Below are 27657 nucleotides of genomic sequence, written 5' to 3' on the forward strand. Positions count from 1 at the left end.
TTGGCTACACATTTAAGTGACTAACGGTTTGTATTTCTTAGGCCTATTTATTAAACATAGCCCCTAGAGTTTTGTAGACCCAAGTCAAATTTCCATAATACGTTTTCGAGAAATGTTCGATTTTGGACGTGAGTAGTGAACCATGGTCAGTAATGCAAACCAACAGAGCGATAAGTGCCTATGATAAAGACGATAGCCTACTCTCTCAGTTATAGGTTAACGAAACAATGGAAAATAATAATAATAAATAGACATTAAAATAGTGTTTCGTGTCGGTTGTGTGGTGTGGTTGTAAGAAAAATTACATGGTGAGATGTTATTTTAAATCAGTAACTGGATTTTTTTTTTTTTACTTTACTATAATGAACAGACATTAGGCCTATTTCCTGTTTTGGTGGGAATCGTTAGATGTAGGGGATAATATTTTTTTTAGGTAAAGGTTTTTTCACACTTGCACTTTGCCTTTTTACGTGATAAAGTCTTTTATGCAAAAAGCTTGCTCAAATGTAGCGACTGACATGTTTTTATTCTCAAAGTGCTCTGTTACATTCACAGTGCCATACTGGATGCTTTATTCTGGGTGTCTGAAAAGTGACGGTGTCCAGCTGGATTTTGCAATATTATCCCCCGACGTTTTCATCACTCTTTTTGCCAGAAGGCTCCAATCAGTGCACCAGTGGAACTAGCGCGACCTCTGGTGGAAAAACTGTGTCCCTACACTTCTACCTTTGATACTGGTTGTGAACTCAAAGTACCAAAAAAACTTTTTAGATCAACGGCTTAATTAAACAGAAAACGTCAGGCGTGGCAGAATGTTTTAGAATATCTGAACTTGCAACCAGAGCAATAGATTAATTGACCAAATTTGTACTGAACAGTCCATTTTAAAAGTTTCTCTTTATAGCCCATGGTCCAGTTGCAACTAAGAACCAAAGCATGAAGAAAATCAATGTTTTGGAGTACAGGTTCATTACAGAACAATCAAAACGCAGGTAACTGCCAAAATAAAGGAAACATCAATGTAAAATGTCTTAATAGGGTGCCAGGCAATCACGAGCCACCAGAACAGCTTCAGTGTGCCTTGACATAGATCCTGCAGGTGTCTGGAAGTGTACCGGAGGGAGGCGACACCATTCTGCCATGAGAAATTCCATCAGTTGGCGTTTTGTTGATAATAATGTAAAACCCTGTCTTGGTCGCTGCTCCAGAGACTCCAAGTGCTCACTTTGAGATCTGGTGACTGAAACAGCCATGGCATGCAGTTTATATCTGTTTCATGGTCATCAAACCATTCAGTGACCACTCATGTCCTGCAGATAGGAGTATCATCATCCTGGAAGAGTTCACTCCCATCATGACAGAAAAGCTTCACCATAAGATGAAAGTGATCACTTTGTGGCTTTGTATTTATTGGTATTTACCTTGTCCTCTAAGGGATTGAGTGGACCTAAACCACGCCAGCCCATACCTTAACAGAGCCACCAGAATCCTTCACCCTTCATTGTTTAGCCTTGGATCTCAAACCAATGTACAGACATCAGGGTCAAGGAGTAGGCTCTTTCCACCACAGTTGCCACCACAGTGGCAAGGCACAGTGGCACCACAGGGTCAAGGAGTAGGCTTTCCACCACAGTTGCCCCTAGTCTTTCCCACAGACCTCCACACCAGCGTCACCTTCACCACTCTTCATGAAATATGTTGAGCAGTGTTCTTCTCCAAAGCTCCTGACTTATGTGCACCAACAATCAAACCTCTCTCGAAGTCATCGAGATCTTTTCTTTCTCTTCCCTTTTCTCTCAAAATAATGGGAAACAGAGCCTGCTCTGCATTTTTATACATGAACCTAAGCATGATGGGATGTCAATAGCTTAATTCAGGAATCACAGCTGTCTGGAAGCACCTGCTTTCAATATACTTTGTATCCCTCATTTAATCAAGTTTTCCTTTATTTTGGCAGTTACCTTCATATTCAGTTGCTTAGTTACCTGCTATTTCAACTACTTCATCTGCTAAGACCACACAGGCATCCAGGGTACCTCTGCCTGGCTACATAGCATTACTTAACATACACTTAACGTTAAGTTTTACCATTCAATATATGTTGTGGAGAGAGACATCCTTTCCTCTACCATTGTTTCCACAGTTTCATATTGTACACATAAGTACAGAAAGTGGACTTAAATTCAGTTCTGGGCTAAACCCGATAGGATGGCATGACCCTTGAAACCAACTTGATTAAGATATTTTGACAGGGATACACCAAAATTTAATACCCATAAGATTCACAGTCAAGAGAGTAGAGACTTAGAACACCTATCTGGGTAGAAAGCAGTACCCTTTCTACCAAAAAAGTAATCTTTTATGAAGACAATCATTACCACACACATGTAATGTATTTGTAAATTTAAGACCTAAATCCACTGGGGCGAAAAGGCTAGTTAAAAAAGATTTCATATAGGGAAAACAAATTTTTTGCCATTTCAGGACATCCCAGAACTGTTCAGATAGAATACAGATATCCCCACTCCCTAACCCTTCCTTCCCAAAATCAGAACTCCTCACACAAAGTTGTGATTGGACTATTTATTGTACAAAATGGCAGCAAGTCACACCCGTGACGGGTACAGCATCTGAAAGAGAATAAAGAGGCCATGAACATTTACATTTATTCATTCGGCAGACGCTCTTATCCAAAGCGACTTACAAGTGAAGCTTACAAGTGTAAAACACACATCACATTCACCAAGCTGACAGACCACTTACTGTGACACATAACACACTCCACTTCATCTTTTATTCAGTGACAGGCCATGAGAAAGACTGCTGGGTTACACAAGTCAACAACCAACAGCAAACAGCGAATTCTAGATGGTGTATTGTACCTGTTACTTGTGATTGTCATGGTCCTGCATAAGGTGTCCATATCACAGCCTTTTTTAGACCACAACAACAGTTACTGTATGCCTCAGCTGACACCACATTCATTACAGGTGGAATGAACCAGCAACACATGAAGGCAAAGCATGATGGGAATTCACCCAACAGCAGAGGGGGTCAACTGGACCTTGACAAGGACTGAATCTGTGAAGTCCTCCATGCCCTCAAGTTGCCAATAAGAAGTGAGACTGATCATCAAGCAAAGTCTCCACAGCACAGTCAATGCAGGGAACTGGCTGTCCGGCTGAACTGGACTGAGCCTTCTCTGCCACTCACCCAAATGGTGACAGTGGAAGGGGAAGGATCACATCAGGAAGGTAGCGGCCAGTGAGAGATACTCACCACTCGAACCCTGTGTCCAATGGCCTTGGCGGGGAGGTTGCTGCTGAACTTGGCGCGGATCATCCCGCTGTTGCCATGGGCACGTGTAACTTTGCCCCAGATGACCCTTGTCTTGTTGGGCATGCCTCCAGGGGTTACAGTATTCCTGTAGAGAAACAAACAAGGTGGTGAGGTAACTGATGTAGCACAATGCAGTGCTTAACTAGGCACGTACCAACAGGACTGTTCTCGCTTCCTTCAGCCATAGACTGAAAGCATTGCTTTGCTGCACCACTGAATGAGTAAAATTAACAGGCTGTAGTACCTTATGAAACCCACTTCCCTAGGCACAATCTACTGAAGTCAAAAAACCAGACCAGGAGCTTGCGAGTTGCTTTCCTCTATGCAAGGGCCGCAGTGATTATTTGAAGTATTCAGACTGGAACATCAACCAAAGGTCTGCTGACTCAAAGAAATGCAGAAAGGTTAGTCTGAAATTAAATGTGAATGGAGTACTCTGTAAAGTGCATTTAGCCTAGCAAATGCTATGTGAAAGACTATTTGTTTGAACTCAGCCAGACATAAATAACCTTGATTTGCTTCAGTGAGTTAGAGGGGCAAATTGGAAATTACCTGTTTACAACTGGCTTACAAGTGCATCAAATCACAAATGTGTACCACATTACTTCTTCCACTTAATAGGAGCTTAGAAAGGTTAACATCCAATTTCAGCATCAGACTAAGCAGCTAAAGCAACATTCAGTTTCTGAACATTCATTTTCCAGTTGTGCTTCGGAATATATTTGGGGCAGGAGGATTACAGTAAATTATAACAACAGTTACAATACTCAAGTTCATATTTGACAGAATACTTGATTTGTTTTGAAGTATCTGAGCGAATCAGAGAATAGTACTTATTGTGAGTGAAGAGATAATCATAGCAACTCCATCACACAAAAGCAACCAGTAATAACACCTACCCTGCTTCCTAATACACGTTACCTCACGCTTATCCTTGTCGTAGCCCTGAATAAGACGCCACTGTGGACATCTCCACAAGAGTTGTGAACCACCACAAGAGTTGCTGTATGCCTTTGTTGACACCTTATCCATTACAAGTGGAATGAACAGGCAACACTAAAAGGCAAAGCACGATAAAAGCCCCACCCCCCGCCACCAACATACACAATGGTCAGTAGTCAGACAGGGAAGCAGGTGGACCTATAGTGCTGTCATTTTTAGGAGACACTCACTTCTTGGCCTTGTAGACATAGGCACAGCGTTTGCCCAGGTAGAAGTCCGTCTCCTCGCGGGTGTACACCCCCTCCACCTTCAGCAGGGCTGTGTGCTCATGCTGGTTCCTCAAGCCGCGCTTGTACCCGGCGAAGATGGCTTTACTCCACAGTCTGAGGGGAAGAAGTAGAGTCAGCATGCTGTTAACTGACCAACAGCCCATTCACAACACTGGAGGCTTCCTCCCAGTTCTGAATGCAGTTGCAGCAGAATGTGACTAGAGTACGAGGTCCTGCAGCAGGTCACTTCTCTATACCTCACATTACATTACATTACAAGACAGCTTGGAGCACATCACATAGAACACCATTTCTTTTCACTTCACACATTTCACATTTTCCCAACCCCACCGAACAGGGGTAACAGTGCAACACTGTGGGTGTTGGCCTGTCATTTCCAATGTTGGAACAGCTTGAAGGTTTACAGTTTGCCTCATCAAATACTACCCATATACAAAGTATTGATAAATAGTTAAGTACAGTACCTGTTTTGCACGTACACTATATAATGCACTAAAAGAACACCCAACATATGTTCATGCGTAACCTCAAAGATGCCATAGGAGACACCCTTTAAAGGCCAACGCAAGAGTTGCTGTATGCCTCTGTTGACACCGCATTCATTACACACACAATGAACGGGCAACACATAGAAGGCAAAGACACTTAAATGAGTTCATATTAGCAACAGCATAAAAGTCGTTCAAATTTTAGCCAAATACGCTGCTAGTAAAAAGCCACATAACGACAAAAAATAGTACATAAAACAATGATGGCTGCTGTAGATACACTCACCTGCCCGGCATTATGAGGTAGGTAGCTACACTGTACAGGCACGACAGACCCTAAGTTAACAGAGACAAGGAAATTAAGTGTTGGAGGAGCCCATGCATGAGTCAAACTGACACCAGCAAACCGCATAATAACTTACCAGCACGACAATACCTCATAAATTTTGTATTCTGACCATAAAGGCAATGCCTAGGTACCTTACACACAGGGCACCTTCAGCTAGATAACTAAGTCACTAACAAATATAACGTTACTATACGTTAGTAACTTTGATTATTATCCTTGGTGTTAATTATGCGGTAATAGTGACCACTGCGAAATACTTAAAATTGCAAACTGAGAAAATAACCATTATCGATCTCCAGGCGTTTACATAAAACATGACAGGCGTACTTTACTGGTACATGCGATTCCTCACTGTAACACGGCCCCGCTTCAGACGAAATCCTGCAAACATCCATGACATCCTGGATTCATCAGTACACATATAAATGTGTACACAAATGCAGGACTCATCGCAATATGGACCAAGGGGAATTATCACCCCAAACTATCGCCATGACTGTAAAACACCTCATTGATCTAGCTCATCTCTTGTTTTCCTCACCTTCACCGCTATCAAATATGGAGGAAAGAAACTCGTTTTAGACCGGCAGAAAGTTAACGCCGAACAGAAGGACCAGGAGTGGCCGCGGCAGCGCCTGACTAAAACATTGTACATAAACTACTGTACCATACAATGACAGCCAGTTTTGGGGATTATTATTTAATAAATTCTGTTTTATTGTTGTTACTGTGGTCGACTGACCGGAATGAACATAAAAATAATGAATGTCGTATTATGTATGTAATAACTATCCCGCAAACAAAACAAGGTTTAAACGAGTTTGCAGTTTTACATGTAAACGAAGTCGCACTTTAATTGTGTAATGAATACATTCTTCATGTGCTTCTTTTTCTTGTTGTTATTATTATTAGTAGTATTAACACGATGTCGGATACTGAAGGAAAACATTGCAATGAAAAACAATGAAAAAATTTCATTGGGGTACTTGTAACAACAGAAGGACATAAAAATAGTAAAAAAAAAAAAAAAAAAATGTTGCAAAGCTATTGAAAAACTTCAGAACTTCCAAATGAGCTTGCATTATAACATCTGCACGGTGAAACTAAGGAATGTGAATGTTAAACGTCATCCAATGGCCCTTAGCGTTACATTGATGAAGAACCACATTTTTAGAGAGTAATTGTCAATAGTTTACCTTAGTAGGATACCTAAGGATACTAGGATAATACCTTATTAGGACATGTTACGTTCAGAATCTTGGGGATTTGTGTTCTGACCGGTTATGGGCGGTGGAAGAACCTTTGTGGATCGTTCCATTTAGATTATGATTTGAATTATGTGACTGTATTGTTATTGTTGTCTGTTTCTAAACACAAGGACACTTGAAAGGAGCAGATACTAACTTTGTGGCAAGTAGACTCTTCCCATGGTTAAAAAAAAAAAATCAAAGATCAATACAAGTAATACCATATCTAACATACTCAGTAAAATATTAAAAATGTGTTATGAAGAGATAACAAATATTGGTTACTTTTATATTTCAAATGCAATGTTTTGACTATGATATAGTACAGATTCTTTTTTTTCTCAGCTAAAACATGAAGAAAGAATTTCATCTACCTCTACAAAGAGAGACCACAGAACAGCTGTGGTCATATCAAGCAGGATGTATACATGACATCCAACTGCTGCTGACATATAATTGCTGTGTCTACAGTAAGGACAAAGGCAGTAGCCTCTTAAGACTGACTTTTAACAGAAGCACAGTGAGATCTAAATGTCTGTTCCCTTTTTCAGGAAAATGGAAATGATGACAACAGACAAAATCAAAGAATCATTCAACATGTGGTGTCAGCTTTTAGGAGAGGTTACTGTTTCTCATTCTTGGCAGTTTTTATCCATTTTTTTTATCCTTTTTTTTTCATTTTTTTTTTTTACACTTTTCTTGTTGGACAAATCCAACATAGCTGGATGATTCTCAAACATAAACCTTACACCATTTTGCTTAAAATAGTTGTAGGTTTTTTTGAGGGCTGTGATTGATGATCCAATATCAGTCCTAAGAGCATCTACCAGAAGTGAAATAAGGTACTCTGTGTGATTGGCCTTCACAATCTATTTAGCTCAAATGTATTTATACTGGGCTTGAACTTAGGGCTTCTGGACACAAATATATCTGTTCAGCTATAAGTATCTATAAGATAAGTGTACTTCATCCTGTTCTTTCTTAATAAAAATCTCCAAATATCTAATCATTTCTCATCTTTCAAGAATTGTAGAACAACAGTTTGAGGGCTGTACGACTTAATGGCTACACAGGTGGTGTCTGTCTGGTTGTATTTTCAATTCGCTTCTGTTATTTTTCGAGGGTCTGGATGTGCTGTCAAAAGAGAGCAACCTTGAACTTGCCCACATCGAGGATGTGTTTGAACAGCTGCAGCTGTCAAAAAAGGAGCTGGAGGCCAGAGTCTCTGGCGCCCTGCACCAGAAGGACGCTGTGATAACTCACCTGCAGGGGGAGCTTGAGAGGAATTCTAAGCACGTAAAGGTGTATGATCAAGATTGTGTGTTTTGAGATCTTAGAACGTGTCTTATTGTATTTATTCAGTGAGTCACTCAGGTTTATGCCTTTTGCTGTAGAACCTGGATGCTCGGCAGAAAAGGCAAGACATGGAATTGCACAAAGTGAGGGTCGCCTTTGAAAAAGCAGCGGAGGAACTAGAGGTCCACACATCTCGTGTCTTTGCGGAGAGCGACATAGCTATCTCTGACCTTCGGGATGCCTTGAACAGGAAATCAAAGGACTTTGAGGTACATGATCCAAACATTCCCAAACAACTAAGCGAAATCCCACATGAAGTTTCAGACTCATGCCTGATGTGGTATATTATCACAGTACCACAGGAGCAGGGAGATACTACTCTGTGTGAACAGGAAAGTGTATGTTCCTTCTCCTGGTGATGTTGGTGCTCCTCATTGAAAGGAGTTGCAGAAGCTTCTGGTGGAGGCCGAAAAGGAGATTGCCCTAAAGGACCTGCTGCTCTCTGAGTGTGAGAAAAAACTGCGGGACCAGGAGGCTAATGTGCAAAACCTAACCACAACTTTGGAGGAGAAAGATCAGGAGCTTCAAGTGAGTGACAGACTCAGAGTATGGCACAAGAAAAGGATAAATATCTCACCGTGAAACCCATTAGACATAAAATCTGTTCTGTGTACTTGCAGCGCTGTCCCTTCATGTAGTTGCTGAGTAAAGCTGAGAACAATATATCAGAGAAGCATTCCCACATTTTTACCTTTTTTTATAAATAGTTACAATCATAAAAATGTAAACCGTTCTCTTATGAGCTTTTCCCTTGGGATTACTTTTCTGGCTTCAAAGGAACTCAATAGAAGCAATAACCAGACTGTCGGGGATTCCAGTCAGCTGCTACAGGATGGGGAAAAACTGCGTCCAGACAAGCAAAAGAAGACAGACACTGTACAGCAGATTTCTGACAATAGGAGCAATGACAGAAACTCTGAGCTCGTACCCATCCTGAGTGAGAGTGACAATGAAACAGTGCCACAGGTACAGTATGTTTGCTACCTGAACATTTTTCCAGTAACATGTTTGTTGTAGTAACTAAAGCGTAGTAAACTCATTTCTGGAAAGACTCTGTGATGTCAACAAGCTTTATAAAATAAAAGCCACAAGGGTCAAAACACCCAGGTGATAATGATAAGGAGGGTTGTTCGGATGCTTTTTTAAATTCTAAATCTCAATAGTTCGTTCTGGAGGAGCACAGGCTGGAGCCCCAGAAGGAGACCCTGCAGGTTGACAACCGTCTCCTGGCAGCAGAGGCTGAGAAAGACCCAGGTCTGTGGTGGGACTGAGCATGATGATGTCTCACCTTTTGAAATTCATTTGAAGACCTCTGTTTAGCAGGAAACAAACAGCCCTTACATCCTATCCAACATAGCTGAGTCTTTAACGGATCTAAAAAAAAAAAGAGTCAATGGAGAGCTAGCTTTGTCTAACACTGAGCAAAGTGCATGACTACTGCTTTAGCTGCAGGGATTTGTGTGGGATAACAAATCTGTTTATTGTCGGTCCCAGAAGATAATAAAAAGCAAAGTTGGAGGCTGAGGGGTTCTCTGGTCAGTTAAAAACACACCTGCGGCTGATGTATATGAGCAGTACATTAAAAAAAATAACATAGAAAAAAATTATGTGGTGGCTCTGTAGTTTCAGATGTGAATCCAGGGAAGGGTGAGGGCCTACGCTTCATGGGTCTGATGAACAAATACAGCACCCTCTGGCGGCAGACTTCAGAGGGAAGGAGGATGGTGTATGGGATGAAGGCAGGGCTGCACAAGTTCCATTCAGATCAGTCAGCTGTAAGTCCACTCAGCCCTGGGGTTAATATGGGGAACAGCTATGCAGATATGCATTACTTTTTTTAGCAGATTCCCTTTTCTGAGGGGAAATTAAGTAGCTTTATTTTTTTTATATTGTCCATTCATTCACCTGGGCATTTACCAAAGCAGTACAGGTTAAGGAACCTGGTCATTGACACAAACTCAGTTCCACACTGCCAATCAGTACAGCAACCTTTGGGATTTCAAGGTCTGGCTCTTAACCACTGCAAATGTCCTGATAACAATATTCCACATCTGAAAGAGTATCACATGGAATTTCAACCAGGACACACGATTTTTCATTTTAATTAATCTGATTATGGCATTGTGCCTGTTGTATGAGCAACACTGGTTTCCTCACCACTGTTCCTGGTACAGGATCTGTTGCTTCTCAGGTCGATGAACATCACTGGCACGGAACAGGTGCTGGAGGACCCTGGCCACTCCCTGAAGCATCTGCAGAGAGCTAATGGCTCCCCCAACCCTGGTCTGAGATCTCAGGTATGGAGTGGCTTTGCTGCTGTGTACAGTGGCTCTCCTGCTGTAAATGTCCTAGCGCAGGTGACTTCGGCCTTACATCTCAGCAGGTTAATTTAGCATGTTAGCTTTTCTGAGTTCTTTCTTTTATTTACACAGGAAATCTCCATTTTGAACCAGACTCTGAAGGAGGACATTGCAAGAATGTGGAGAGCTAAAATACAACTGAAAGTGAAGAAAGACTATAAGTAACTCTTTGAATAAAAGCTATTGAGCATTTAAAAATTCATTCTTTAAGTTTATACTGCAGGGGAGTACCATGGTGCACATACCATGATGCACACATTTAGCAAGCTCAGAAATGTATATTTGTGTAGAACTGTTGGTGTTTTGATCATGTCAAGTTTTTCTACAAATACAAAGGACATGTTCGCCAACCAACACAATTCCCCTCTGTTTCCATTTTTGGAAAAGGTCACTCTTTACATTTCATTTATGTATTTATTTTGACATGTCGGAGTAATTTAAAGCACAAGTAAATACATTTGTATTTCAGCAAAGATTTGTTCCAATCCAGTACGCCCCTCTGCTCATCCATACATTTAGCCTGTACCTTAACAGAGTTCAATCCGACAGCTGTATTTCTAAAAGACCTACCCAAAGTCTGTAGTGGGGAAACAGCTGGACTGACATTCCGCCCCACTGAACTACACTGTGCATCCAACAAAAACACACAGGCAGCGATGGGAAACTGCATTTTATTGGACCATTTCAAAAAGATAACAAATAGAATCTCCAGGAAGTTCTCTCTCTATACACTCTTATTTCAGACCAGATACAGCATTTTTTGTGATGATCAATTGTTCAAAAAAAGCCATGAAAAAGGTTAAAAGAGACTCCACACAAGAGAAGGTTCTGTTGTAAAGGAGAAGAAGTCCTTTTCGGTGTACAGGAAGCAGTACATTTAAATGAACGGAATGTGTATGTACTGTAGAGTCACAGAGTGAATGACCCTACAGTGGGGTCACGTGGCTTTGGCCAGGGAAACAGCTGCAACACACAAACTCAGGTAAAAACATAAAAAATATCTATACAGAAAGAAAAGCACATTTATAATAATTACAAATAAATCATCTTTAACTTCCCTTTTCAAAGCCTGAAGTCTATAAAAAAGAAAGTTAAGATGTTACTTTTTTCTCATCTACATTTATGTTCCATGTTTTTCAAACTGTGCATGTGGACCCAGCATGCAGGAGAGGAATAAGTGTACAAAACAGAAATCCCCCCTTATATTTACACATAAAAAAACCCACTCCGTCCCTGTCTCCTACACGTCCACACAGAGGTCAGAGGTCACTTTAACTCGCAGTGATACACTTTAAGACCATTCCCCCCCCCTTCAACCCTTCCCAGAATTCCCAGCTGGGCTGTGTTCTGGTCCCTCACCTTGCCTGTGTGTCCTGTGTAATTGCATCCCTTAGATACTGGAGGATCAGTACATGTTCTAACTGTAAGTCAAGTCTGAGTAAGTGTAGCAAAACACAGGGCTACGTACACTCAATTCGGCTCTGTGTTGGTACGTACACTAAGTAGTGCTAAATTTGCTACCTGTCATTAACTAATAATGTATTCACCCCAGAAAACTGTCATTAAGAAAGTTAAGATTGCAAGTCACCACAGATTAACCACTTCAATTGGAAGCTCTGCCATTACTCGGTACATTCAAACATTATTACAATTTACATTTTGACGAATATGTCCCTCCTGCTGTTTTTGCATTAACAGTAGCAGGCAGTCACTGAAGTCCAGTGAACACAATTCATGATGGCAGCATTCATTTTGAGTCACATTGTTGCAGTTTACCCAAGCACATCTTTCACTGTGTCAGACTTTTGAACACTTGTACACAACTGAGCTGGGTAAAGAAAACTGGAATCAAACTCGATCCCTGCTTTAAGAAAGCGGGTACGTACATTGTACTAAAAGGCTAAATGGTGTAAAAAGCAATGGGGCTTGATAAAAAAATTTGATAAAATTTGACAAAAATTAACCTGATAAAAGTATGATTGAGTAGGAAGCCTGAGTCATTGTAACAGTCATCTAATCGGTCCATCAGGAGTGAGTCAGGGTAACAGGTCTGAGCGAACGAGTCTGTGAAGCAGGCTCGGATCAGTAAACTGGTGTAAAATAACTGCGTCAGTGAGTTGGTGTAACATGATTGAAAAAGAGTAGATACAGCTGTGCATGCCTACAGGCCCATTCTTCTACAAAACCCCTCTACACGCATTCACTAAAAACACAAAGAGCATTGTGCTGTCTGCTGCAGATGCGGTGACTGGATATAAGAGGGTGAGCCATTTCGGACTTAGAGGTTGGGGGCTTGTCTGCTGTATAACAGGTGATTAACCCTGTTAACATCTCCTTTTCCCCTCTCTCAGGGGGAGGAGGACCACATGCAGGGTTCATAGCAGCTGCTTTCCTAGCGGTACTGCTGTGCTGTGTCATGCTGGGAAGTGTAGTGCTATGTAGGAGTGTGTAGTGTAGTGCTTTGATTGAGGTGAGGTGTCAGGGTGTGTGGTGTTCAGTTATGCAGAATTCCGTTGTTTTTGCGTATATTGCGTTATTGTTGCTAAACAGTGTTAGACCCTGGTCTGCACTGTGTTGCGGTGTAGTGTTGTACTGTTCTTACTGTGGTGTAAAATGGGAACCCTAAGGGGCTGATTTCATACACCAGGCTTACGTGTGATTTAGGCCTTGATCTCCTGGCGACAGGTACAAACTGGAGCTATGCATTTATGAACATTACAGGGCTCCTGAGTGACTCAGTCAGCAAGGTGTTTTTCTAAGGCCCAGGTCTGAAAATGACCAGGAGCCCACAGCAGTATAACAAACTGGCTTCGTTTTATGAGGGTAGGGGTGGGTTTTTGGGTAGGGTTTTCTCACCTCACCACTCTGAGGCATCCTGCAATTCGTCAAGTGCCTGTGAGCTGCATGGATGATGTCAGTGGCATAGCGCCTATTCTCCAATTGGCGCCCACAGAGGTGCACCGTGGGACTTGTAGTGTGATAAATTGACAGCCGCTAGCTGTGTGTGTGTGCATATCAGAGAATTGCACTTGTGTCGTTTCAGCGCTCCTGCACTGCAGAGATTCCTGCCCAAAGGGGATAAGGCATAATAACATTCCAAACACAAGATATAAAATTTTGGAGGCAAAGAGATGGATACATCAGGTGCATTCACTTAATCCACATCTCTGCCCAGCACAGTCCTTTAATTAAAAGGACATAATTTCTTAGCCGCTCCATCAAACCGGGATGAGCCAGCTGTGTCAACCTCCCCTCTGGGGACTGGGCAGTCCAGGTCACCTGACACACTGACACACAGGAATACAGAGGAAATAAATATCCTCCAAGTTACCAAGGCAGCAAGATCCCTCCCATCCCAACCCTCCATGTCACACAGACCTCTGCCTTCTGACCTTAATAATAATATAATAATATACAAAAAGAAACCAGGGATGAAAAACTCCCCTACACAGACAGAGGCAATACCAAAGGGAAATAAACTGAGAAGACAACTTAATGTAAAAGGAAGAATGACTGTCTTTCTCTTCTACTCTCTCTGTCCAAAGTGGCTGCCCCTGTGTCTGTTTGTCTGTCCTGTCTGTCAGTCCTGAGGAAAAGAACCCTGACCTGATGGCTCTGGCTCTAGAACATAAGGTCATAATACCCAAAATTTCTCCTCTTCCTCACCCTCTCCCTCTGGGGTGCTGGGGAGGCTCTCGGTCACTCTCTGCAGAAAGGGGGTCGCCGCAAAGGGAGAAGGTGTGTGAGGGTGCCCTCCCACCAGGATGGGGGGCCATGTCGAAGGGGGGAGGGCGAAGTCCAGGGCTCGGGAGGGTGAGTGTCAGATCTATGCGTGGTTCCTTGTGTCCGTCAGTCCGTCTGCCCATCCTAAATGGCGAGGGAGGTGGTGACACTCACTGAGGTGGAGGGGGAGTGTTTCGGGGGAGCCAGCTCCAGCAGTGCACTTACTGTCCCGGCCACCTGGGGGAGCCCTCTCTCCTCCAGGATATGGAGTGGAAGGCACAGCTGGGCCTGGTGCAGGTGTGTGGGGGGGCATGGTAAAAGGGGGAGGGACAGGAAAAATAAAACAACAAAGGAACAAAAAATTCAATGGATGGGCAAATTATAAATTATAATTATGATGATGGTAACTGTAACCTAATATAAACTAAATACCAAATCAAAAAGCAACCATGAATTGGATGGAAACAGATTGTAAATAAAGGACACCAAAACAAATGATACCATGGTAGATCAGGGCAAGACAGAGAGACAGACAGACTGACCAAAGCAGGCAAACAAGAGGAGTGGAGTTGTGAGGCACAGTGCAGCACTACAGCTCTTTTAGTCACACCATGCAGGCGCACAGGATTCTGGGACATACATGATGAAATCACACAACTTCTTTCTTTGACTTTTTTTCTCCATTGTATTTATTTTTGCTTTGTTTGCTACACTGAGAAAGAGGCGTACTCTATGGAAGGAGAACACAGTGTGTGTGTCATGCTCTCTCTCTCTCACTCACACACACACACACACACACACACACACTTTCTCTCTCTCTCTCTCTCTCTCTCTCTCTCTCTCTCTCTTTCTCACTCTCCCTCTATCTGTAAATACCACTTCAGTACCACTTCAACATTCCATTTGCAGAATAAAAATAACCCACTCTGAAAAATGACAACCCACATGAAGAGTCAGAAAATTATTCTTTGAGACAATTATCTGCTCAGGAAACTATCGACTGAGGTAATCTCCACTCAGGTAAGCATCCTCTCAAGTAATCTCCTCTCAGGTAACCATCTGGCCAGGCAATCTCTGCTAAGGCAATTATGTGCTCAGGTAAATTCTTACATATAGCTATGCTCAGAAAGCTCTCCTGGCCTTAAAGTGCACTATGCAAGACTTCTAGCATAATTTCACTTTGTCACATTATGTTCTTACTGTTCCAGGGACCATGTAAGTAACACATCTAGAGTTTTCAAAACATTATAACTGCAACACAATGATGGAATGAACCTGGAAATCTTAACTAGTGTTGGACATTGATGGGGTTAATTTTAGGGTGACACAGAGGGGGTAACACCACAAGATAGACCTCTGATGTCTAAGACAAAGTTTCACTTGTTGCTCTTTGGTCTTGCGTCAGGCTGCACTGCCTTTCATAAACAAGGCACCAGGTGGCAGTAGAGAGAACACAGTGAGAGGTAGAAGAGTGCAAAAGCAGCCAGTTGGGCAGGGGGTGCCAGAGAAAGCAGGGCTTCCACTTTCCTGTACACACACATGCCTTCACTCCCCAGTACCTGCCCTACAGTGCAAAGGCACCCCTGACATCGGGGCTATCATGTACAATAAAGGAGGGAGGGAAAGGAAAAGAGGGAGATGAGGGAAGGATTATGGTTAGGGACAAGAAAGAGAGAAAGAGAGAGAGAGAGAAAGAAAAATTGTTAGTAGCAGCAAACAGGCATAAAGTCAAAGAAAATAAGTTTTTGGTTCTAGATCTGAGTTTGAGTATGTGAGATGGGTTGCTACTGCAGAGCCCAAAATACATGCGCACATGCACACACGCACACAGTAAGGACACTGAGACACCCCCTCACTCTCACCTGGGGAACCCCGAGCCTGCGACACGCCTCCAGGAAGTTCTCCACATTCCGCCGACACTTGGCCATCGTCAGTTTGGGCTGGACAGAACAAGGGACAAGAGAAGAGGGTCGGTCACACACGCAGAGGCTGAGAGGTGCTAAGAGAACACACTGAGGAGCTACAAGGGCACAGTAGGAGAGCAACGCAGGACACGCTCACCACAGCAGGAGAGGGCACGTGGATGCTGGGCACGGACCGTGGCCGCACGTGATTGGCCAGGTGGCAGAGCACCACCCCGTCGGTCAACGCAGCCCCCAGGTCGCTAGGCAACGTCACCTTCAGCCGGGACTCGATGTTCTGTGGGGGAAAGCGCGGATGGCCGTCAGGCTTAGCATCCCTATGCCAATCAATCATCTGAGGAGAGTATCTGATGTGACAGGGTGGTACCGATGGGCAAGGACAGTTTGTTCAATAGGGGGGACAGTCTCTCACCTTTCGTAGCTGCTCTACCAGTTCTGCTTCTTCTCCCACAAGACCCTGGGCCTGAGGGGGCGTGGTCTCTTCAGGCTCTGACCTGGGAACCCCTGACTCTGCTGAAGGAATGGTAATGAAGAGATATAGACAAAAAACAGATGTATCATTTACCCAAGCACTTTCACACATTCACCCTGTCACAGCATGGGTAACAATTAACAGTATCAGTCATTAATGACTGCAAATTAATATTATCAGTCATTAATCACTGAAAATTAACAGGCTCATTCATTAATCAATGCAAATGAACAAGATCGTTCATAATCACTGCAAATTAAAACGATCACTTCAATACTTATGAACAGGATTGCTCTTTAATCACTAAAACTGAAAGAGTAATTTCCTAATTACCATGATTAATTAAGATCAACATGCTAATTACGCTAATTAACATGATCTGACATTTCATCAACAGCAACGCCACTCCAGGCACTGATACAATCCATCCAGTCAAGGCGGGGTCACGGTTCATGACCCCCCCCGACCTACCTCTCCTGGTCTCCTCTCTCTGACTGAGGCGGAACAGGAAGCTTTGGGGCCGTGGGGCGGGGCCCCGACAGGAAGGTAGGGCCGTGGGGCCAGGACAGGAAGGTGATTGGATGACTGCAGGGTAAACAGGAAGCAGACGTACAGGGTGGGAGGGGGGTTGGGAGGGCAGGGTGGTAAGAGTACCATAGAGACACAAGAGGGGGGTGCTGGAGCAAGTGAGGGGTGCAGAGACACTGTCCACACTGTGGACGCATGCAGAGATGCCAGCATCCTTCAGGCCACACATCACTTCCTCCTCCCACTTCAACCTGAACATAAACTCTCGCTCAGCTCTGTGGAGTATCACACAAAACCAGCAGACGCTGTCAGCCACCCGCCCTTTCACACATCCACCCACAATCACACACACACACACACACACAAGACACTGCCAAAAAGGACATGCATTATGCTCAGCTTAACGTTTCCTGCTCTTTGGAGTGAAAATATGAAGTGAATTACGGCATGAAGAGTGAAAAGGGTCAGTGTGGTGGGTGCTTACCTGAGGGGGGCCCAGAGGAGTTTGGGGAGAGGGGGGAACGCTCCTCACTCTGCAGCACACCACGGGAGATCACGGAGAGGGGTCCAGGTGAGTGAAGGGGGGTCAGGATGAAAGCGCGGGGAAAGGAGAAGATTGAGAAGATTGTTTAGTTGTGAACACATGTATGCACACTACACCAAAGCATTGATGACAGACAGCACCAAGAACAGCACCCTATTGAACCTAACTACACCTTGCTTCCGCAAACTCTGACCCCTCCCCCTGCTAACATTGCAAGAAAAAGTTCAGTGGTAAAACAGTTCTGAAGTTCTACAACTGAAGGTAACTGAAAGCAATTTAAGAATTGAAAGCAATAGCCTTGTGACACATGCACTTTTTCAGTGCCAAAAGCTCATTAGCAACCACTTGCACTGATTGCAGTAATATCTAACTAGAAATTGGTGACAACAGTGTATGGTTGCACACCTTATGACAGGCCTTATTCCTTTAGTGGCAGTGTTTCCCACATGACACTATATTCAAAGATAGCTCTAATGATTCAGTATCTATATGGTTGTTAAGCGTTAAGCATGGAGGCACACTTACAACAGCTGCATGTATGTGTGCGTGTGTGTGTGTCCATTGTAGACGTGTACATGCAAGCGTGTGGGATTGTATACATGACTGAGTGAGTGAATGTGTGTGTGTGTGTGTGTGTGTGTGTGTGTGTGTGTGTGTGTGTGTGTGTGCGCGCAGAGTGGGTGTGCGTGCGTGCACAAGTGAGTTTGAGCACGGCAGAAACACAGGTTGTGCACACGCATAGACACAAGTATACACAGATGCAGAGACAGATAAACACAGACTGACAGAGAAACAATAGACATGTAAGTTGTATGAGAAAAGAGGAACACAAAGTGATGGGTAGACTATTCATGGCCCTTATACACAGGCTAATTTGTACACACAGGCCGATCCTACTCCTTTTTGGGTAATGGGAAAAGGGGGAGGGGTCACTCATGCAAACACGCTCTTACCATGAAGAGGGCGGAGTCGTCTGTATGGGTAGAGCGTCTGGAAGGGTACGCGTTCTGGGGGAACAGAGGGAGGGGAAGGAGGAGGGGCCAGAGACATGGGACAGTGAGCACAGCATGTCAGGTGGAGAGGGACGAGAAGGCTCGATTAATGACATGACTTCCTCTCAGTGGTGAGACTGACATCCAAACATACGCAACAGATTCAGGGTCTCACAGCGCACAACACTTCTGTTCCCTCATTACAAAGCTGTGTTCATACATCTCCACCCCCGCCTTTAAAATAAACCTCCATTCCCCTCTTCCCTTTAAACTACACCTCCATCCCCATCCACCCTTTAAACTACACCTCCATTCCCCCTCACCTTCAACACCACATCGCCCTCCAGTTCAAAAATACAGAGAACTACGACATAAATTATTCCTAGGGCCAAACAGACAGACAGACAGACAGTGAGAGACGGACAGACAGACAGACAGACAGACAGTGAGAGACTGGCAGACGCAGACGGACAGACAGACAGACAGACAGACTCACCTCATTCTCTGTGGGACTCTGCTTGGAAGGGCTCTGTGCTGCTTTGAGCTGCAGAGAGAGAGAAGCATGGTCCTGCATTAATGGCCTGCATCAGAATTCAACACCATACCTGCTCTTTTCATCTGCACCCACTACTAATCCATCAGCATCAATATTCCGCCCCGCAAACCATTAACAAATCAATTCTGTTAATTAATGCCCAGGATTTATTCATTAGGATTAATTTTCCACATCAGATTTCATACACCCATTAATTCTATTAACACCCCGGAATAATCTGTATATTAATTAAAGGTCTATTTACATATTAACTCATATTACCGCTAAACATGTGGCCACAGAAATGAGTGTATGTGTGAGCGTGCTTGTGTGTGAGACTTCCTGACCTTGGCGTAAGTCATGATGGGCTCCTTTTGGGAATGGCGCCCCCTTTGCCTCTCCTCGTCATACTGCAGGGCAGCGAGCTGGGCCTCTCTCCGCACGCGCTCCACTCCCATTACCCCTGACCCCGCCCCTGCACCCCGCTGACCCAAAGAGGGAGACAACAGGATTCATTTTAGCCAAAAGATGATGGTTAACGACAACACAGACACGAGAAACGTTCTTGGTACTGGAACAACCTTGCACACTGTGGAAGCAGATTCATGGGCATAAAAAATCAAATGTAACTCCATCTTGAAATGGCTGCGCTTCTATACAGCCGGAACTAGAATGCAAATTGTGTCATTCTGTCAAAAGAGTTGGATGGCTGAACTGATGAGAAGAGACTGCAGCAGTACCTGACTGTGACCAGCAGAGGGCGACACACTTCTTCCATTCAGGAAGCTCCTGTAGAAGGAGAGGGGGGTGAGTTCAATTATTGTGTTACATTCCACATGGTGCTGTGCTTTTCAGTGGGCTAGTTGACTGTGCTAACGCATCTCTTATGGCTCATTTTCATAAACCATATTTAATTACGACTTGATGGCTCAAAAAATTGGCTGTAACTGAAAATGACTTAATTACATGACGATGTTCAAATGCACCCGGACACAGGTCAGTGGGAATAAGCCATTGAAAAAAGGCATCCCCAGTGCTGCACAGCTGAAAGTCATAAACTCTGCAGCACACTGTTAATTAACCTTAGCTCCATTGTGGCATGTTGCACATTAGTGTTAAGTGTGAAAGCAAAAGTAATTTTGCAAACAAGATCTGAATGACAATGCCCTATTTGATTCACACTGAAAACTCAAAACATATAACCCATTACATTTTCATGTCAAGGTAAGGCAGAGAAAACAATCAGCTCAACACCTTCAAAATGATTTGTCACTGCTACATGTGCTCTGTATGGTCAGTTTGTGCAAGTGTGAAAGAGTGTGTGTGTGTGTGTGTGTGTGTGTGTATACCTGCTGAGGGCGCCGTTTCTGTGAGTTTCATCTGTCCTTGTGTCTCTGGGCTTCACTGGTGAACGCTGACAGGAAACAGAGCAACAGTCAGTAACACACTGACCTCTCACATACACCTCACATAAAAACACCAACAAAGAACACATGCACACATAAACATGGACTCTTACATCACACACACGCACCTCTCTAGTGATTCGTCGTTCGATGTAGGCCATGAACTGGGTGCTGAGGCTGGCGGTGTCCGTCCTCCGTCTCTGCCTCTCCTCCTCCTCCTCCACACAGCTGCTGTCGATGAAGTCTATCTGCTCCATCTCTGCTTCTGTTGGAGCACAGACACACAGACACACACACACACAGGAAGACACACACACAAAGAAACAGACACAAACATACAGGAAGACACAGACAAAAGTGTTAGTGTGAAAAATTAAGCCGTCATTGAGACAGACTGTGGCAGCACAAAGATGCAGAAACACATTTAATGGTAAAATTTGAGCCACACCACCCAGCCCCACATATACTTCTCTGGCACAAACTCTCTGCCTTGCAGCTCAGTTTTACCAAGTAGCAATAAACCTTGAACTAAGACCACCGTAAAGGTATGCTGCTTCAGAGAGTCAGGGAAAAATAGGGCATTTTAAAAATAATCAAGTATTCGGACAGAGAAAATAACCTATGTAAACACAGTTTATTAAACATCTCAGTGATACAGACTGCCGCTGTTCATACCTGAGGTATGAGTCTATATGGTGTATGACTATCACTGAGGCAAATGTGAACATTACATAACAATTCTCAACAATACATATTTATAGTTTGGTTTTTAAATTGTAATTCTGTCTATAATAAAAAATGCTCAAACTGTAAACTGCTCCCTCTCCTCCCGTCCCTGTCCCTCCTCCTGTCCCTCACCGTTGCCGTTGGCCATGCCCCTGCTCTCCTCCCTCTCCCTGCGGTGTCTCTGCTCCTTGGTGATCTCTGCCACCCGCTGCGGCAGGTCCGACAGCTCCTCTGCGGGCTGGGGGGGGGGGGGGGGGTTAGCGGGAAACAGAGAGAGAAAGAGAGGGAAGTAAATGGTGCAGATTCACCTGATGCAAAAACAAGCACTATTTACTGAGCAACAACAAAGGAAACCACAGTCACATAGCACGGCTAACTTTAACTGCGCCTGGATATTTGTGGGCGTTTTGCATGAGGCGTTTTGGTTAGAGCTCAAGTTTTTTTTTTTCCATCTTTGCTCTCAGTCTTCGGAAACCTATGGTGACTACGCTTTCAATGTGAGTATAATACACAGTAAAGTAATACATAAGTACTGCAGAAGCTGTCAGAAGCATTCCTTAGTTTTTCCTGTAACTGGAGGATTCCAAGGTCTTATCCTTTCTGGCTGGCTGACTGAGAGTGACATGCGTAAGGCAGAGAGAAGAAACGGAAGGACATGAATATTTGTCTTTTCGTCTGAGTGAGTCTGTCTCTGTATGAGTCTGTCTGTCTGTCCATCCATCTGGGTGTCCACGTTTCCGCTTCTTACCTCATTCCCTGACCACCTCTTGTCTCCGCTGTCCACGCTATTGAACCCGGAGTCCAAGGCTCCATAAGACCGGCCAGGGTACAGTTCATCCACACTGAGGAGAGAGAAACACGTCAGAGTGTGTGCGACTGTGTGTGTGAGGGGAGGGGTGGGGGAGAGAGATGTGTTGTTTTTGAGAGAGAAAAAGAAAAATGTAAGAAAAAGGGAACCTGTTTGTGAGTGTGAGGGGAAAAAGTATGCATAAGAGAAGGAGAGTGAGTGTGTGTGTGCGTGTGAACGAGAAGACAGTGAGTGAATGAATGGGCAGGCGTGAGTGAGTGTGTGCGCACGAGTGAGTGAATGACTGAGCGAGCTTGCACGCATCCGCTCTCACCAGGATCCGCAGGCCAGCGCTCTCCTGTCAAAGTCCTGCAGTTCAGGCCCCGTTTTACACGCCTCCATGTTCAGATACTTAAAAATGTGAATCTTGCCCTTCATGCAGATCTGGGAGACAGAGAGTCAGGGAGAGAAAAACAGAAGCTCTTACTACGGCAGGGCGGAGGCTGTCAGGAAACTCAGTGAAAGCGGAGGCGTCCCTGCCTGGGCCAGGCTGAATCGGGGCACGCGGTACCTGCGCAGGTGGGCTCTGCAGAGGGTTGTTGTCCAGCACGATGCTCTGCAGGTGCCGCAGGTTGCGGTAACACACCGGGATCGACGTCACCTTGTTACAGGAGAGGTCCAGACGCACCAGCGGCAGCTCTGCCAGCTCTGTGAGAACGTCAATAAAACGTAGCTTCAACACCAGGAAAAACGTTAACACGCCTACATTCAACCAAACACAAAATCACCCGCATACAGCCAGGGCCCAAAGAGCCCTGGGCGACCCCGTAACTGTGGAAACGTGCGGAGGGTCAGACCTGGGGGCAGGCGCGCCAAGTGGTTCCTGCGAATGTTGAGGTCGCGTAGCGCCTCCAGCTGGCCGACCTGATGAGGAAGCGTCTGGATCTCATTACAGCTCACATCCTGAAAGAGACAGCAGGAAACTGAGTGTGAGCCAAACTCACTCCCACTGTACGAGTCAGAGTGTAAAATAATACCTTCAGTACAATGTGAGTATAGCGTAACTCGAATATCACATCAGCATTACCGCACTGCAGTGTAACATTACACACATTGGGCAGTATGGGAGCATATGCATAGAACAGTGTAAAAAAGTAAATAAAACTGCAAAAAAAGCGATGGAACAGTTGTTTAACAGTCTAAGTTTCAGTCTATATAAGAGCACAATTATGTAATGTTTAACAGTGCAGGGGAATAAGAGTCTAGTTTCCCAACAGGGTAATATTTTAATGGAATAGAAGCCCAACACTGTAACCACTTAATGTTATAGACGCCCAACAGTATAATAGCTTAATGGTGTAGAAGTCTAACAGTGTAATAACTCAGGGTTGTAGAAGTCGAACAATGTGATAGCTTAATAGTGTAGAAGTCTAACAGTGTGATAGTGCAACAGTGTAGAATTATAACAGTGTGATTTTGTAATGGTGACTCACCAGCTCTGTGAGCTGTCGCAGTTGGCCGAGCTCCTCTGGCAGAGACACCAGCTTGTTGTTGCAGGCGATTAGAACTTTGAGGGGAAGACTGCACACCGGGGCTGGTAGGGTGGTCAGCTGATTCCGACTGGGGGGAGCGACAGGCACAGGAGGAGAGAGGGGGGAGATTGGGGAGAGAAGGAGAGTTAAGGGAAAGAGAGGAGGAGATTGCAAGACAATCGGTCCAACTTAAATTACAACATGCAACCACACTACCTGCTGTGTGTGCATGTGCGTATGTAACCGCTGGTTACCTGATGTTGAGGTACGTCAAGGCCTGCAGGTTGATCAGGCTCTCAGGTAGTGAGCGCAGACAGTTCTGGTACAGGTTCAGATTCTCCAAGGAAACGAACATGCACACCTCCACGGGAAGCTCCGGCAGCCGGTTCCGGGACAGGTCTGCACAGAGAAAAGGTGGGTGGGTGGGGTACAGAAAGGGACAGAGATCAGACACACAGCACAGACACTGTGAGTGAACCGGAAAGGTCAAGCTTAAGGCCTGCAGTTCAGCAGGTTTTCTACCCTCTCGAAACTCTTAACACAGTCCAGACCCAAGAGGATAAAGAACAGACACGCAGTCAGTCTGACATTTACAGTGAATTCTACAACTGCTACACACACACCCTCACAAACTCACACACAGAGGTCCGCGCAGCTAAAATAGGACTGTGACTAAGACGATAAAGAGAGAGACAGAAACCACGCAGCCCAACGGCTGAAAAGCATTACACAAAACAGTATCTTGACAGCCCCCCTTGAATGTGGCTGCTATACTGAGCACGCAGGTCTAATAATAACACTCACACTGTTCCGCTTCTAACTCAGATTAGCTGTCTGCCCCTGATGTGCTGTGGGTCTACGACGCCGTCTGTGCTGTACCGCTGGTGCAGCCTGCCTGTATGTTGTTGCATGGGACCGTGTGGTGTTGTTGCACAGTGCTGTGCGATAGCGTAGCGTAGGGTGATGGCTTTTCCAGCCTGACTCTATATTTATCCCCGCAGCTGTGGCCTGGGATGCAGGAAGCACCGGCGGGCCCTCGGCATCGTCTGCTTCCTGCGCCGGGCCGTCCCGCCGAGACACGCCGCGCTCCGACTCTGACACGCACACAAACACACGTGCGCAGGAACACACGCACTCACACATACAGAATCACCATTGTGTCTGCTTTCACACTCCCCTTTTCCCTTTCCTAAAACACTTTATACGTGTGACGCACTGCCATGCCTGAGTCTGGGAGCGCCACACTCATTCAGCTGGGATAAACAGCCACACTTGCTTAAACAGCTTGGAAGCTCATCTATGCCATTCTGCATGTGAAAGGGGATTACATGCAGGGAAAACCCAGCTTCCTCATAGTACTATGAGATAAACAGAGCCAAGAGAAATATGAGCACTAACCCAACTTTATAAACATCATCTCTTCCCAATGTTTTCATCTCAAGATACACTGCTACATTGTCTTTCAGGATATACATTCCTCAGACACATACACACGCCCCTTCAAAATTAAGTCTGGCTATATACAGCTGCCTTGAAAATAAACTTAGAATTTTAGGTATAGGTTTTGTTCAATACCATGAATTCTTGGCTTTATATAAAAACAGCAGTCTGCAGTATGGCCTTCTCAGAGTTATGGCAGATCCTGAGGGAGCCAGCACACCTCCATCTGTCCAGCCTTCCTTCCTCCTCCTTAAGCTCCCCCTTTATATGCACAAAATGACATCAACCCGCAATAACCAGCCAGACTGCCAAAATTACCGGTGACTCTTAGCCTTCACACAGTTCACTGCCATAGTGTTACTAAGCGAAAAGTCCCTTTCTCAGTTCCCGTCTAACTCATTCTCTCTTGTGTGTGAGAGGGTACCGGCACTGGTGTTGCTTTGAGGCGATCTGCAAAAACACTCTCACATTAATTAGTCCCTTCTTGTGACCCGGTCTGGACATCACCCTGACTCTTTCTCCCACTTTTGTTCTCCTTCCTTTCACCCCACTATTCCATCTCTGCCTCTAATGTATCTTTATTTGATTATTTTTAGGCATGGGAAAAATGACGGGCCAAGACAGGCAGAACAGCCTGTTCTCATTAGTACAATGTGCTCACACTGTCTCTCGCGCTTCGTGCCCAGCTCAGTGCTGTGCAGCTCTCTCAGGACCCTCCTACCAGGTCTGGACTGCAGACCTGTCTCACAGCCACGGCTGACCTATATAAACCCAAGAAATGAAGACCGAAATGAGCGACAGCCGCTCGAGACATGTAACTCAATTTATAAAAAAAAAAAAAAATCTTCATTTGTAGAAATGACAGGCCTGAAGCCAGAACTGGGCAGCAGCGTGGTGCTATGACTAAGGAGCTAGGCTTCTTCCCCGAAGCCTTAGGTTTTGGGGCCCATATGAGGCACTGCCGTTGTGCAATGTATTTGGCTTGAATCGCGTCAGTGAATGGACGATCTGTAAAATGTGAGCTGTGCAGACATAAAGGCATAACATTACGTTCACGGGGTTCCGCGGGAGACTGATGAATGCTCTGCTTGAGAGTGCGTGTAACTCAGTTAGAAAGTGTGCGACTGCATTTGCACGTTCGAGTGCGTGCTGTGCTTGTCAGTAACGGTCTGGGGTCTGGTGCTACAATTTGTGACAGGTTGTCAAGGCTCGTCTCACTCAAATGTTCACACAGCCTGCGAAGACAACAGAAACTCAAAACCGGGCAAGTCTCAGTGTTTCTCCTACACGACAGTAAAGATGTAAATAAAGACAAGCTGCTGGCATTCTGACCATAAAACTATCCAGCTAACATCTTAGATTCACGCGCTTGCATTTGCAGGGTGTGATTCCACAGACACAAGCCACGTCAAATGAGTGGCGAAACGCCACTTTGGACAGCACTGTCAAGTGTACCCAGTCTGATATAAACGCTGTGTTATCACAATCTGAATGCATACTACAGATATCCATATCAAAATATGTACAGATACACACGCAACAAGCCGGTGCAGGTCGGCTGGTGACGTATGATGTGTACAGAACGTTCAAAGCAACGTTGTTGCGCTTCGCTCCTGTAACATTCCAAACAGCCAGAAACGTTCTTTCCGCATCTTCATAATTAGACTCTACTCCTGTAGTTGGCTGGTGATCTAGCCAGCCACCGTTTAAAAACAAAATGCAAAACGTTTCCTTTTTGTGCGTTGTGTCCAGTCGGAGCTGAACCATGCCTGTTGTGTTACCAGCGGCAGCTAGAGTAACTTCAAAACTTTCATCACTGAGTTAACGTCCCGAACTCGTAAACAGAACCCAAGCCAACTCTCACGCCCGTGTTTACTTCTCTATCTGCGCTGAAATCAGCCTCTCCCTCTGCCTCTCTTCACCTGTCCACTTGAAACGAGATTCAACGCAGCGTTACCCAGTGCTTATTAGGAATGATAACTTAGGTTCTTCAGCTTTCCCCATGCCCCCGACTACCCCAGCAACCCCATCCCAGCCCTCGATCGCTGCATACCGGCCCGGGTCGTGTCTGAGAGGTCGTGGTTAGCGGCGCTCCTCGGGAACTCCTTCAGTTTCCTGCCGCTGAGATTGAGGCAGCCGGTGGCCGCCGCTTCGTCCAGGGCCCTATCGAGGGCGCGGTTCCAAGAAGCCGGTCCTGCTGCCCCTAGTCCGTTACCGGGGACTGCTGCCTCTCCGGGATTGCCGACCGTAAAGCTGGGGCCGGGGCTCTCCGCAGACAGCAACACCACGGCCGCCATTACACAGCTAGCTCACTCTCCCACCGTCTCTGTCCCTCAGCCACTAGAATAGGTGGACGCATGCGCCGAGTGTTGAGGGCCGCTAGAGGCAGGGAAGAGGCTGCAGATGGTGTGGGCAGTGAGTTAGTGCATGTGTGACACGGGACATAAAAACTTGCATGACATTAGTGTGTTTGTGCGTAAAATACATTGTCACAGAGAGGTAATTGCGTTAATTTGGTTCTCTTTTGACATTAATCCTGATAGAAAGTCATTAGAATCACTTGCTTGGTAATGCATCAAAAGGAGACAAATTGGATCCATTTGTTTGTGTTATGTCACACTAAAATGTGCAGTTCTCACCTTTTAACGGTTGCTGTCTTTAAATGTAATTCATCATTTG

The 27657-nt window shown here is 44.9% G+C and overlaps 2 protein-coding genes and 2 non-coding genes across 8 annotated transcripts; all 4 read right to left on the bottom strand.

Moving 5' to 3' along the window:
• Nucleotides 1-2569: 2569 nt before the first annotated feature.
• On the bottom strand, nt 2570-6006 carry LOC118795828 (60S ribosomal protein L35a-like). Of its 2 annotated transcripts, none has more exons than XM_036554573.1 (5): nt 5950-6006; nt 5346-5395; nt 4512-4664; nt 3280-3424; nt 2570-2630 (listed from the first exon to the last, which is right to left on the bottom strand). In XM_036554573.1, the coding sequence occupies exons 2-5, from the start codon at nt 5354-5356 to the stop codon at nt 2607-2609; spliced, it is 333 nt and encodes a 110-aa protein (XP_036410466.1). In that variant the 5' UTR covers nt 5357-5395; nt 5950-6006; the 3' UTR covers nt 2570-2606. The 2 variants fall into 2 exon arrangements, with proteins under 2 accessions (XP_036410466.1, XP_036410467.1); XM_036554574.1 differs by lacking the exon at nt 5950-6006 and adding an exon at nt 5736-5943.
• On the bottom strand, nt 4266-4405 carry LOC118796183. The gene has a single exon (XR_005005863.1). It is a non-coding gene; the product is annotated as a small nucleolar RNA SNORA13 (small nucleolar RNA).
• Nucleotides 5081-5209, bottom strand: LOC118796182. The gene has a single exon (XR_005005862.1). It is a non-coding gene; the product is annotated as a small nucleolar RNA SNORA13 (small nucleolar RNA).
• Nucleotides 6007-11031: 5025 nt separating the features above from the next.
• LOC118795504 (DISP complex protein LRCH3-like) lies at nt 11032-27339 on the bottom strand. Of its 4 annotated transcripts, none has more exons than XM_036554027.1 (20): nt 27032-27339; nt 23793-23937; nt 23500-23626; nt 22864-22969; nt 22578-22714; nt 22341-22450; nt 21968-22061; nt 21352-21457; nt 20622-20758; nt 20437-20501; nt 19828-19876; nt 19435-19572; nt 19049-19096; nt 18514-18567; nt 17501-17549; nt 16960-17073; nt 16429-16526; nt 16156-16293; nt 15957-16034; nt 11032-14382 (listed from the first exon to the last, which is right to left on the bottom strand). In XM_036554027.1, exons 1-20 carry the CDS (start codon nt 27273-27275, stop codon nt 14239-14241), a joined length of 2181 nt encoding a protein of 726 aa, XP_036409920.1. In that variant the 5' UTR covers nt 27276-27339; the 3' UTR covers nt 11032-14238. The 4 variants fall into 4 exon arrangements, with proteins under 4 accessions (XP_036409920.1, XP_036409919.1, XP_036409923.1 ...); XM_036554026.1 differs by lacking the exon at nt 11032-14382 and adding an exon at nt 15167-15689; XM_036554030.1 differs by lacking the exons at nt 11032-14382; nt 16960-17073 and adding an exon at nt 15167-15689.
• Between the last annotated feature and the right edge of the window lie 318 nt (nt 27340-27657).

This window comes from Megalops cyprinoides, chromosome 20, assembly GCF_013368585.1.
Source record: "Megalops cyprinoides isolate fMegCyp1 chromosome 20, fMegCyp1.pri, whole genome shotgun sequence".
Lineage (NCBI taxonomy): Eukaryota > Metazoa > Chordata > Actinopteri > Elopiformes > Megalopidae > Megalops > Megalops cyprinoides.